Raw genomic sequence first — 14,325 nt, forward strand, 5'->3', positions numbered from 1 at the left:
AGGATGGCCATTTTAATAATGTTTATTCTTCCAATCCGTGAGCAGGGCATGTCTTTCCATTTCTTTGTGTCTTCTTCTATTTTTTTAACAGTGTTTTATAGTTTTCTTTGTATAGGTCCCTTACCTCTTTTGTTAGGTTTATTCTCAAGTATTTGATTTTTTTTGTTTCGATAATAAAAGGGATGGTTTTTTTAATTTCTTCTTCTTCAGATTTATCGTTTGTGTATAGGAAGGCTACTGATTTTTGCGTGTTGATTTTGTATCCTGCCACTTTACTGAACTGATTAGTTGAATTAGTTTTTCTGTGGATTTTTTGGGGTTCTCTATGTATATTATCATATCATCTGCAAATAGTGATAGTTTGACTTCTTCTTTTCCTATTTGGATTCTTTGTATGTCTTTCTCCTGTCTTATTGCTCTGGCAAGGACTTCCAGTATTATATTGAAAAGCAGTGGTGAGAGTGGACATCCTTGTCTTTTTCCAGATCTTAAAGGAAATGTTTTCAGCTTTTTGCCATTGAGAATAATACTGGCTGTTGTCTTATCATATATGGCCTTTATGATGTTGAGGTATGTTCCTTGTATCCCAAGAATTTCAAGGGCTTTTATCATGAATGGGTGTTGCACTTTGTTGAAAGCTTTCTCGGCATCTATTTATATTATCATATGGTTTTTATATTTCTTTTTATTGATATGTTAGATAACGTTGATTGATTTTCAGATGTTGAACCATCCTTGTGTCCCTGGAATGAATACTACTTGGTCGTGGTGAATTATCTTATGGATGCATTGTTGGATTCTGATAGCTAAAATTTTTTTGAGGATTTTTGCAGCAGTGTTCATTAGGGAGATTGGCCTGTAGTTTTCTTTTTTTGTGTTGTCCTTGTTCGGTTTTGGTATTAGCATAATGTTGGCTTCATAGAACGTGTTTGGTATTATCCCTTCCTTCTCAATTTTTTGGAAGAGTTTGTGAAGGATAGGCACTAATTCATCTCTGAATGTTTGGTAGAATTCATTTGTAAATCCATCAGGTCCTGGGCTTTTGTTTTTGGGGAGGTTTTTGATTACCATTTCAATTTCGTTGCTTGTAATTGGTCTGTTTAGGTGTTCTATTTCGTGTTTATCTAGCTTTGGGTGATTGTAGAGTTGTAGGAATTTGTCCATCTCCTCTAGATTGTTGAACTTGTTTCCATATAATTGTTCATAGTAGTTACTGATTATTCTTTTGATTTCTGCTGTGTCCATTGTAATTTCTCCTCTTTTCATTTATGATCCTGTTTATTTGTGCTTTCTCCCTTTTTTCCTTTGTGAGCCTGGCTAGGGGTTTGTCAATTTTGTTGATTTTTTCGAAGAACCAGCTCTTGGTTTCATTATCTTTTGGAATGTTTTTTTTTTAGTTTTGATTTCATTTATTTCTGCTTTGGTTTTTATTATTTCTTTTCTTCTATTGGTTTTGGGGGTTTTTTTGTTGTTCTTTTTCTAGATCTTTGAGCTTCAAGATTAGGTTGTTTCTTTGAGTTCTTTCTTGTTTCTTGATGTGAGCCTCTATTGCTATATATTTTCCTCTTATTACTGCTTTTGCTGCATCCCATACATTTAGGAAATTGGTGTCCTCCTTGTCATTCAATTCAAAGTATTTTTTAATTTCTTCTTTGATCTCCTCGTTAGTCCAGTGGTCTTCCAGTAGTGTGGGTTTCAATCTCCATGAGGTTGGAGAGTTCCTTGCCTTCTTTTTATGGTTTACTTCTAGTTTGATGCCTTCATGGTCAGAAAAGATGGTTGGTATGATTTCAATCTTGGTGTATCTGTTGATGTTTGTCTTGTGTCCCAGTATGTGATCGATCCTGGAGAATGATCCGTGTGCGCTTGAGAAAAATGTGTACTCAGATTTTTTTGGGTTTAGTATTCTATAGATGTCTGTTAAGCCCAAGTGTTCTAGATCCTTATTTAGAGCTTTAGTGTCTTTACTTATTTTTTGTCTCGATCTATCCATTGTAGATAGTGGTGTGTTGAAGTCTCCTAGTACGTATGTGTTTTCTCTGATGTCTGTTTTCAAGGATGACAATAGTTGTCTGATATATTCTGGTGCTCTTAAGGTAGTTTTTTTTTAAAAAATAATATGTTTGGTGTGAAGTGGTATCTCATTGTGGTCCAAGTCCTATTTTAAAAAGGAGTTGCTTTATCCTTCAAGTAAAACTAACCACCATCATCTCCATAAACCAGGAAACTTTCCCCTCAGATGTCGCAGTCACCTGAACTAAACTGGGTAGTTCATGTCATAAAAATCAACCAATAGGGCTTCCCTGGTGGCACAAGGGGTTAAATGTCAGTGCTGTCAAGCTGTTGGCAGCCACTATAGCACAAGTTCGATCCCCAGCCAGGGAGAAGACCCACATGGCGCAGCAGAACTCTCCTGACTCTCCTGCTGCTCCCCTCAGCAGTGTATTTCAATCTGCCTGTTCTGCTCCCCACTCTGTCTCTGGTGAATCCTCTCACCCTCCACACCTCTGGCCTGTACCCCAGTTCTTGTATGCATAAATAAGTAAATCTTTAAAAAAAAAATCAATGCAATAGCTGTCCCAAGATTGAGAGAATCAGTTCACAGTGCTGGTGATGGTCTTTATTACCCATGAGGGTAGCTGAGAAGAAAGAATCTCTGCCCCAGGCTGCTTACCTCAGCATGATCAGTACCATCAGCTACACCCCTTCATAAGCTGCTTCTAGCATCCCGGTCTCTTTCCAACATTCCTTGTCTTTCCAGGTTATTTCTAACCCATAAAAATACTGCAATATCTATAAAATACCCCCCTTGACCTCCTCTGACCCCTGGGCCATTTCTCCACTCCTCTTTACAGTCAGCAGCCTCCACGGCCTCTCCTCCTGTCCTCTTAGGCGCCATGGACCCACACTGCCAGATTAAGGGGTCTTAGCAGCAGTCCATTCTGCCACCTTTTTTTTTTTCCTTCTATTTTTTTTTTGTTGTTGTTTCATGCTTTGTTTTTTTTTTAATTTATTTATATTTTTATATCACTGTTCCTTTTTAAACAACATTTGCTTTTCCCAGGGATAGGTCCACAGAATTTCCTCCACCAATTCACCTGTGCATCATCACCACAGTCCCCTGCGCTCCTTCCTTCCCTCCTTCTGATCCTGAAGCAATTCTTCACTTAGATTTTTCTGACAGTCCTGCCTCCTCTCTCTTTCCACCACATGCTCACTGCTCCTGCATTTTTGTTACACCTCAAACCTTGGAGTCACCCTTGACATCTTTCTTTTTCTTCTGTTCCACATCCAATTTATCAATTAACTCTGGGGCCTCTTCCTTTGAAAAGCATCCCCAATGTGATCTCTCTGCCCTCAGCTGCCACTATCACTCTGGCCTAAGCCACTGTCATTGCTCATCTGGATTCTGCAGAAACCTTCCAGCAGGCTGCTCTGGTCTGCACCGCAGCCAGAGTCATCCATCTAAGGCCCAGTCCAGTCAGGGCTCCCAACGCTCAGAATCCTCCAGTGAATTAATAAGCAAAATGTCCATATATATAATATATATATTATATATATATAATATATATATGTATATTGCTTACCAGGTAAAAAATTTGGAAGCAACACACATCTCCAACCATCATGTTAAATAAATTAAGGCAGAATGGAACGCTATGCAACTATTAAAAACATGTTGAGTATTTAGTGACATAGGGAAATGTTAATGTTACCTTGAGAAGTGAAAAGAAAAGTACACTAAAATTTAGTACACTGAATTTTGTGGGGGAAAATGATTTTGTGAATCTATGTGGCAAAGGGGACAGAAAAGCTGACAAAGAGAATAGAGAAGGGGTAGAAATACATCCACTAAAGTAGTAAACATGGTTATCACTCAGACATGGGATGCCAAGTGTTTTTTTATCTTATTTATGCTTTATTATTATGTCCAGGTTTTCTATAATAAGCATAAATTACTTTTTTTTTAAAGATTTATTTGTTTATTTATACAAGCACTGGGTATAGTCAGAAGCACAGGACGGTGAGAGAATTCACCAGAATCAGAGCGGAGAGCAGAACAGGCAGAGTAACGAAGTACACTGCTGAGGGGAGCAGCAGGCGGCAGGAGAGGTCTGTGCGCCATGTGGGACCCTTGCCCAGCGGCCGGGGATCGAACCGGCACTGCAGAGGCTGCAGGCAGCTTTGCAACCCAGCGCTCAACCGCTGTGCCACCGGGGAGGCCCAAGCATAAATTACTTTTAATGGTCACAAAAACTAATTATAAAATTCCAAATGACTGGGGGAGAAAATATGCTGGTCTGAGCATCTGTGGAGGGGAGGGGAGGGCCAGTGGTCTGTAGATGCCCTCTCTGAGTTCTCTGCAAGTAGGATGTGGCTGAGGAAGGAATGTGGGTCTCTCATACCACCCTCAACTCTGACAGTGACCATGGAGAAGGAGAAGGAAGGCCTGATATGTAATTTCTAAGGTTTAGTTCTGGCAGCTACTCGAATCACCATTTCCAGGAAACCTGTTATTTCCTGTACTGAGAGATTATGAGAGGCCTCTCTGTGTTAGAGCTAAAAGGTCCTTTGAGGTTACCCAGCCCAACCCTTTCATGTACAGCTGAAGAAACCAAAGCAGAAGTAGCATGGCCTGCCTTGGTCACAGCTGGTTGGCAAAGCTGAGGCTGGAGCTGAGGTTCTTTGCTCCAAGTCTGGTGCTCTCTGCTTCTTACCTTGCTGCTCTCCATCTTATGTTTATGGAAGACATCTTGGAGAGACCCAGGTATAAACCCAAAGGTTGACCCAGAGGCAAGAGTGCTGGTCCTTCTCAGATTCCATCTGTCTCCTCACCCAGACCCGCCACAGCCCACAGGGACTGTACTCCAAGGCAGGCAGGAGTTCTGGGAGACTCACAAAGAGACCCAGCTTTAATGGAGGCCAAGTCTGTGATTCCTTTTTGGACATTCTCCAAGTCCTGAAGAATTTATCCTCTTGGCTGCAGAGTAGACTTTCTTTTCTGACATGAAAATATCTTTGCTCCTGGGAAAAGGTACAGGACTGACTTGGCTTACAAATGACAAAAAAATAAAGTTGGAAGCCAACTTAGCTCCCGGGCCTCTCTCTGCTTCTTCTTCAGGCCCCTTGGTTCAGAGCAGGCTCTCATGTCAGGTTTGCTCCATGGCATCATCTGGCTGCACTGTGAATGCAATAGGTACCTGTGATCGGACAGAAGTGCAAGAGAGATTTCTTACTAACCTTGCACTATTTTTAGTGAATCTGGAATGCTCTTCTATGGGAAGCCATTCCATGTGAGAACTATTTCAACATATTCAAAAATACTTTTTGAATTCTAAGAGATTATCATGGCATCTCGTAAAGGAAAATTTTCTAAAGGGATAATTGGATTAAAATCGCCCTGGGTAACCCTCACTAAATCTTGGCTATTCACTTCTAGAAGCAGTGAAATTTCTTCAATATCAGGATGCAGAGCTTGCCTTTCTATTTTATGAAGAAATTATTCTCCTTTATCTCAGCAGTGATTTCCAGTCATATTTCTGAACACTAGTAGGAACTGCTTTCCTATGAAGATGCCTATTTTATTGCCTAGTAACTCTCAAATAGGGGCAGATTTGCCCCTCAGGGGACATTTGGCATTGTCTGGAGACCTTTCTGTTGTTACAAAGAGTCTGGGACTTGGGGGTGCACTACTAGCTCTTAAATAACCTGCAACACACGCAGCCCCACTACAAAGAATTACCCAGCCCAAAATGTTAACAAAACCCAATTAGGAAATTCTAGCCTAAAGGGGGTCTTCTGTGTAGCAGACAGAACTTTCTTAAATCTAAGAACAGTAATTTCAAGGCCATACTGCCACGTGGAATTAGATATTTCAGTGTCTTTTTACATAAGTAATAAACTTGCAGAAAATTCACCACTCCTCGTGTCATTTGCCTGAAAATATCTTTATCCTAGAGCAATTGCACTCATTAATTTTAAAAGTGTTTTAATGAAGATTACTGTGCCCACTTGGTTAATGCTTTATAAGTCAAAGTTTTATAAGTTACTTCTGTGTGGTAGTTCATTTTAAAAACTGTCCCTTACTTTAAAAGATTCTTAAGATGATTTATATGTTCATAGTAGAAAACTTGTAAAGTATTTGTTGAGGTTTAAAAAAATAGTAATCCTATCATCTGGGAGGAAACAATTCCGTATATATATTACTGCCATTTTTAATGAATTTTGAGAGTACTTGAGGTCATTCTATTTATATAATTTCTAGCCAGCTTTGTTCTTCTACATTACAAACAACCCAAATTGAGTTTTTATAAACCTTCAAACAACTGTTTAGTACTCTATCGTATGATAGTGAACCCTAGATTTCCTCAACACTTTTGTTGAACACAGGTGGTTTCAGTTTTTCAGTTATAAATAATCTCTGATGAATATTTCTGCTTTCATTTTGCTTTATAAGTAACACAGCAGTCCTAATTGTTCAGAGGGTTTGGGAAAGAAGTTCTTGAATAACTAGCTCATGACAGAGACAGGGCAGAAAAGTCTAGTGCCAAATGCAAAGTCTAGTGCCAGGGACCTCATGATGACCTCACTCAGGAAAGGTTCTGGGATGCGTGAGGATGTGGATTTAAAACTTGGCTCTACCAACCAAAGCACATATCTGAGTATACATACATAGATGTAAGTAAATGTCAAAAAGAAAACATCTAGGTGAATAAACACAAGTGGTATTTATTAACAGGTGATGAGGTTGGAGGGGTATGGAATGGGGGTTAGAAGGAAGGATAGACAGAGAAGAGGCACATTAGGTGCAGTGATTATCCCCTGTGGTCTTCTGTGTTTTTGTTATTGTTGTTATTTTTTTATTATTATTATTTTTATTTTATATGTTTTTTACATCATTTTTCATTTTTGCACAATGAATGCATTTTCATCTTGGTTATAGTCCCCATACAATTCCCACCCCCACTTGCTTTGATCCCACTCCCTCCTCCCCCCTCCACAGTGCATCTCTGGTTTATAGTTGCTTGTTGATTTTGATTTTTACTTTATTATAATTAGTCTTTTTCCTGGTCCCTTATTTAGGTTTTCTAAATTCCTGCTATGAGTGAGACCATCTGGTATTTTTCTTTACATTTTTAGTGAGAATATACTTAAATGTAACCTGTGTAATATTTTAACAGATTAGGGAAGGAGTTGACTCATCATGGACAGAGCCTAATTTAAGTCAGCAGTTACTTATTCTTCACTCCTTTTTAACCAGCTCCTGCAGGGTGGTTGGCATATCTGGGTGCTGGATTAAGTGAGGTGTCTGGAGACGGTTATGTTTTGCGCTAAGAAGCTCCCACACGTGTTTAGGTGACAGCCCTCAGACCTGTGCTCCTCCCCAGTGATGTGCCCACACCTGTGTAGCCACCGCCTGTGACACAGAAATGGTGGGTGGAAACAAATGGCCACAGGCCAGGAGCCTGATGGTCTCAGGTTGACGGGCTCATGTTCCCCTGGGCTCTGTGCTGTGCCTCTCATTGCCTGTCCAGCCAGAATTTCTCGTGACGTGTGCACAGCCAGTCCACAGCCAGTCGATAGTGAGAGTGTTCCTATTTCTTTCAGGCCGTGCACCTGGTCCCTGGCTCCAAGCCGAGGCCACTGGGCCCAGCTCCGATGACATCAAAGGCAGAAATTCTCAGGTAATGTGTCCCTCGGGTGTCTGAATGTAAAACCAGGAATCTCCTCAGGGAGCACAGACCTGTTGAGTGTACGCGTTCTCCTTTAGCCACTTAACATTTCTCCTCAGACTCTTTTTTTCCTCAGGGAAAGCCATTTTGGTGTACTTTGTTTCTAGTCAGAATGAAACAGTCACAGCTTCAAAATCCAAAGAGTGAAAGGGGGGCTCCTCTGGAATCACCACCAATTCCAAAAGTTGGCAACTCAGTACCCCTTTGGGATGGATCAACAACAGTTACCCCATTTACTTCCCATTCTTTCCTTGCTCTGATGACTTGAGAAGCCTGAGAGAAAAATTCTCAGTTGAGTGTTCTCTCTCATCTAGAGAATACATGATTTCTCATAGCACCCTTGAGGTTTTTTTCTCCCCATCAATATTATAATTTATTTTGGTTAAATTTAGTCATAGTTCGAGTCCTGGTGGTTAGAGGAGATTGACAGAACTGGGAGGGAAGCCAGATGGGTGCCTGTGTGACAAGGCAGTCTTTGATGAAACACCCTCCTTCCACCTCCAGCCACGGGTGCTGTGTTTCCTCACCTGGGCGGGGATAACATCTCTCCCATGTCTCTCACTGTGCATCGTAGTCTCATCTTTAAAGGCCCTTTTTTCTTTGAAAACAAAACATTTTGTCCTCGTCTGGCTCTGTTTCAGTCTTCATTTGGGCCCTTCTGGGGGTCTATGGATCCTCAAGGCAAGTGCCATAAATAGGGAGGTGACTAGCACACACACCTCCTTTTCTAACCATGACTAATTCAAAAGTTGCAGAGGCCATTCTCATCATCACAGGTTCAAACTGAGTGCCTAACAGCAGGTAAGAAGTGTATGTGCACAGGAAAAAGAAGGCAGGACGAATATGCAAAGAATTGTTGACAGGCAGTCTCTCTGGGAGATTATAAATGATTTTTACATTCATCCTAATGCATTTCTGAAACTTCTGAATTTTCTACAATGAATACATTATTCCTGTGATCAGGAAAATACAGAAATAATCCTAACAATGGTCCCTACATTATGTGACTATGTTTTTCAGATAACTTGCATATGTTCTCTCATTTGATCCTTTAGTAGCCCTGTTATATAAACTAGAGAGATACATTTCCTGCCACTTTTTTGGAAGAGAAAACCAGGATCCAGGGGTGACCCATGGTCACGTGCCCAAACCTCTGACTTCTTGTCCAGTGCTAAGTCCAGTGCTTTTCCTGACATGTTAGAAGCTATAGGCCAGGAGTCACCCTCACCTTCAGACGTGACAAGCATGTTGAAATTGGGTCTGGTCCTTCACTTCCTAGCAAACACATACTCCAAATCACCTACAATTGGCATTTGTTATCCCTGCCCATAAATGTCTGGTCAAGGATGGATTGTAAGGTCTCTCTTGGGCATTCCATAGTCAAGATCTTCTTTTTGTCTAACTGGATACCATCTCCATTCATCTTCCCTTTGTGGCACCAGGAACAACTGCCCAGAGAAATCACTAGGTCATACAGATGGCAAACAGAGGAGCTCTCGTCTTTAAGGTCCCAAGGAATCGGTGCCTGGTGGGAGCCCTGAGCTGCAGACCTGGGGCCCTTCTCTTTTCTCCATTGCCTTGTCTTAGCATCTCCAGCAAGTTCTTTGCATTACCTGGGCTTTCTGCCACGTGAATCTACTGGTATTCAGTCCTATAAATGTTTATAATATGCCATGAGGGCCCACATTCACCAACTACATGTCCCATTTCATCCCCTCTTTACCCATGACCCCCTGGAAAAAAATCAGCAACTTGCACCTGATGGCACCATCGGCCCTGGCAGCCTTCTGCTGAGGGTGGATTGTTGACGTGCAAGGAGTCTTCTCACCCCACCTGGTAATGTTGTCGTGTTTCCACAGTTATGTCTAAAGACACTCCGGTGAGAAGACAGATGAAGCCAAGGCCCTGGGGGGACCTGGGTTGCGGTACAGGATGGGCATCCCTGGGAAGACGTGTCTGGACCCACCATACTCAACGTGTGATTCAGCTGACATGCAGGCTCTGCATGGAGCTTTTATTTATTGTAAATACGTGGTTTGCACAGGCTTTAAATCAGTATTCTAGTCGACTTTTATTTAAGTAATTTTTGAAAAGATACCATTTCTCCATTTTTTAAGTGCATCTTGACATTTGTCTGTCAATACATACAGAGCCCTGTCCCCACTGGGAGTCCACTCCAAGACTGTATATACACGTGCGGGCTGGCCCTTCCTAGATACTGAACCATTCTGAGAAGAGCTCTTAGTTTGCAGGTAATCCCAAAGTCATAGTATCCACGACGGCTTCTTATTGGCATGATTTTATATTCTCATTGCACCAACCACAGTCAAACCAAATAATGCCTTATAATGACGCAGCTCAGAGAGTAGTGTGTCCCCACACCCTGAAAGCCACGCAGCCTCCAGTGAACGAGATGCCAAGTCTCGCTTCCTTTTTGCAGTACAGGGATTTTTTTTCTTGCTGCCTAATGTAAATATAGTACAGAACAAAGGCAAGGACGGGCTTGGTCCCTCCAGTGCTGACCACAAGACTCCTTTTGTAACTGAATGATCCTACAAGTAGCCAATGCTCTTACTGTTTACAGTGCCCCTCGGGCCCAAGTCTCCGTGACTTCCTCCTGTCCCCTCTGAGCCTCCAGCCCCAGCCCAGCTGGCTGAGGTGAGATTTATGAGATTTTGGCATTTTCCTTGCAAGTTAGAAATATACACAACTCCTTTTCATAATAAATTACTAACTCTATCTCAGAGGTCTTATTTTCTCCCAAATGCAGGATTTCTGTAAAAATATGGCATGAAAAAGATATAGCAAAATATATTGTGAATTATCTGCCTCAAATATCTGGTTTCTTACCCCCTTCCTTAGGAAGCCAGGAACCACCTGTCAGGCAAAACCTAGTTCCTCTCTGTGCTAACCAGCACCTTAGGGATCTGAGAGCTCCCACTCCTGGGGAGGTAAGGGGGGGCAAATTCAGTCCCCCTGAATGTGGAGGGTCAGGGCTGACTGTGACTGTGCTCACACACTGTCTTTCTTGCACTGGCAAGGGAATGGAAGTATGTGTTTTCTTGTGTCTCACCCCAGATACTCTCCATCCCAGGAGGGCAAGGTGGTAACAGAGAAACAGAGAAAACAAGGAAACAGTATTCCCTGGGCTATGTTCAGAATAGCTGCAGATAAAAGGAAATTAGGGAGGAAGTGCAGTGAAGAGTATGTTTCCTTTGGAATGTGTTCACACCTGAGTGACATGCCCAGACCGAGCTACCAAGCCCAGGGTGACAACTGGGAGGGTTTTGTAAATACTACTGCTTCCGCCTCGCTGCTCTGCAGAGGAAAGATTTAGGTGGTGTCCTGCATTCACATTCCAGACAGAAGTGACTGTGCCAGGTCAAATCCCTTCCCAGGGGAATAAATCAGCAGAAATAGCTAAATCAATTGAAAAGAAGCATTTGCAGATCATCAGCTCTGGGCATAGCTGACATTTTTTTTTTTTTTATTGGTTCTAGAAGGTTCTGAAAGGTCAGGATTTCTTTATGCTAACGTATCCATTCTAACTCCCAGTTGTATAAAATAATTATGGAGTTTTAATTATCGTGATTTAGAAGCCCCAAACAGAGGCCATCCCACCTTCAGAGTAGATCCTGTGCCCTGATGAGATGTTTATAAATTCATGTTCCACACCCCTGGGATAGAAATTAAAAATAAAACTGTTCAGGGACAGAGGGAAGAAATGAGAAGAAACCAAAAATCACAATTAGGGAAAAATCTCAGGAATCTGGCTCCATATCTCTCCTCGAGACCATCACTGGATTCATGCCCTTTGATCGTGTTCCTCTGGCAGGACAAAGATTTAACCCCTTGACCATGAACTCCTATGTAGAGGCAGCAAGTCATGGCGCCCCTACTCTCTCCCCCATTCTCAGTCACACTGTCGTCTGTGAGTTTCACATGTATTTCATATTTATTGATGCTCCCTCTGCAGATTCATTTCTTTGTACCTAATAAACTTTAGTAAGTGGAGATATTTCCGGTCGTGTCCTTGTTAAAACCCATCGGCGGTCACCAGTGCAGTGTAAACCAACCATTTTTAAGGATTAGAAGGACTTCTGAGACTGACATTCAAAGGTGTGCCTTAACATGCTGTGCTACATTCAAGGGCTTTCTTTTTTGAGTTCATTTCTAACTGCATGTTTTCCTGGGTTTACTCCATTAGTTTAGGATATTTTAAGAAATGGGTATTTAAGGGGAAGAGGGGGAAACTTCCACACTCATTATTTAAAAGCACATAACACTCTATTCAGTTTTATCACTATAAAATAAGCAGAGAGGGTTGCTTATAAAAACCTCTAACTTGTTTAACATTGAAACAACTTTCAACCTAAAGGGCACTTAGCAAGCCCCCCACCCACTCCACACACACACAATTTAGCAGCCCCCTCCGAAAAATCACCTATATGGAGCAGTGTTATCTTGATCTCCATTGCAGTGTTTTTAGGTGCTCTCTTTGGAATATGGTTTGGGACGGTCCATGAGGTTTGCTTGCTAAGTAAACAGACTTAGGGGCAAACAGAGATCTAAGTCTCTGTTTTGCCTCTGACATGTTTGGGGCAGAAAATTAACCAGTTTGTGCCTCATTTATAAATCGGCATCCTTCGTGAGTGGGGGCATAAATAATGTACCCAAGCACACAGTGGTGACGGTTCAGTGACAAAACACCAAGGCAAGCCCTTCAGCTTATGGTCACAGCAGCCCCACGTGCTGGCCCAGCCACACTCTGGTCCACCCTGTGCTCAGCTGCTAGCAGAGCTCGTGCCAGCTGCATCCGGGCACTTAGGTGTTTGCTGAGCTGCTCAGGCCTCACTCTACTAGCTCCTTTGTTGGATAGCAAGGAGAGAGCAGTAATTAAGATTCATAGATGTTCCCTAAATAAATCACATCTAGAAAATAATTTTAAAGTTAGCTGCTACACATTTTGCATCTGAATTAAAGACTTATCTTCTCTCTTAATAGTAAAAGTACAGATAAGATTTCCTTTTTTTTTTTTTTTAAGATTTATTTATTTATTTATACAAGCACTGGGTACAGTCAGAAGCACGGGACGGTGAGAGAATTCACCAGAGCCAGAACAGAACAGGCAGACTGATGAAACAAACTGCTGAGGGGAGCAGTGGGTGCAGCAGGAGAGGTCTGCGTGCCATGTGGGACCCTCGCCTGGGACCGAACTGGCGCTGCACAGGCTGTAGGCAGCTTCGCAGCCCAGCCATCAACAACTGCGCCACCAGGGGAGGCCCCAGATAAGATTTTCAATGACCAAAAGGGTCAGATTGAGTAAAGAAGGAAACCCAAGGCCCCAAATAATTAAAGCAGATAATGAACCTCAAATCCTAGACTGTGGAGGGTGGTGAAGTGGCTATAATCTTAGGCACCCCTTAAGGAGATAAGGGTGAGAGAGGTGGTACCTAGAGGGGTAAGGTAGTAACTGAACGGGAAAGGTTGAGGGCCAAAAGCAAGTTCCTTGCCCCAGGGGATGTTGGCATCCTGCATGAATCTGTTCTGTATGGGTTAAACTACATCTTCCAGAAATTCATATGCTGAAGTACTAACCCCCAGTACTTCATAATGTCACATATTAAATAGGGTTTTTGGAGAGAGGAACACAAGGGACTATGGTAAAAGTTCACAGGTGATTTTGGGGGTGGGAATTTTATGGGGGTTACACCTGAGGGTAGAAATCAAACATGATACAAAAATGAACAATGGTGTAAAAATAAATTAAAAATGAAGTATTTGGAGGCATAATACATAAATAGGGTGTGTGGAGGTTAGTTTAGATGAGGTCATACTGAAAATAGTGAACCACAGCTCCCCCCAATATGACTTGATAAAAGGGGATATTTGGACACAGATACTGACACCAGAGAACAATACATGAAGATGAAGACAGAGATTGAAGTGATGCTTCTATAGGCTAAGAAATACTGGAGACTGCCAGCAACCCCCAAGAAGCCAGGCGAGGCACATGGATTCTTCCTCACAGCCTTCGGTAAAATACATGTAACATAAAATCAACTGCCAAAAGCCTTGATCTTGGACTCCTAGCTTCCAGAACTGTGGGGCAATACATTTCTGTTGTTTACATACACCACAGAAATTTGGTACGTTGCTATAGCAGGCCTAGGAAACTAATACACACTCTGTCACTATTGGAGCTTTGCAGGAAGCTATTATGTTTATGGGGGGAAAGAAGGTGGGACTAAAGTTTAAAGAGTTAGTTCCTTGTCATATAAGTGGGGCAGCTGCCTACTTTGACCTTGTCTACCAGCGACTATGTCCTGTTTTCATGAATAAGACATTCAGCTGCATTTTGCCTGACATGGAGGAGTCAGAATCACAGAAGCATCCTGGGACATCCAGGCTGCAAGTGTGAAGAGAGGTAGCTGGTTACTCAAGGGGTATCCTGTCCCCGTGCCCTCTTCTGGGGCTGCATGGCTTTACACATGCTTGGCATCAATGGCATCCGTCATTCTGTGCTCTAGATTACTGTTTCTAATATGATTTTTGGTTTTTATTTTTTTTAATTATGGTAAAATACATGTAA

General features: G+C 42.0%; 1 protein-coding gene across 1 annotated transcript in view; it reads left to right on the forward strand.

The window, feature by feature from the left end:
* Positions 1-7,709, forward strand: part of WIPF3 (WAS/WASL interacting protein family member 3) — a gene marked incomplete at both ends in the record, with an annotated part of 64,310 nt that extends 56,601 nt beyond the window's left edge. Inside the window, one exon of the mRNA XM_084230599.1 lies at positions 7,609-7,709. Coding sequence (XP_084086725.1) covers positions 7,609-7,709 — 101 coding nt within the window. The remainder of the gene's footprint in view (positions 1-7,608) is intronic.
* Between the last annotated feature and the right edge of the window lie 6,616 nt (positions 7,710-14,325).

This window comes from Talpa europaea (assembly GCF_964194135.1).
Source record: "Talpa europaea genome assembly, chromosome: 3".
Lineage (NCBI taxonomy): Eukaryota > Metazoa > Chordata > Mammalia > Eulipotyphla > Talpidae > Talpa > Talpa europaea.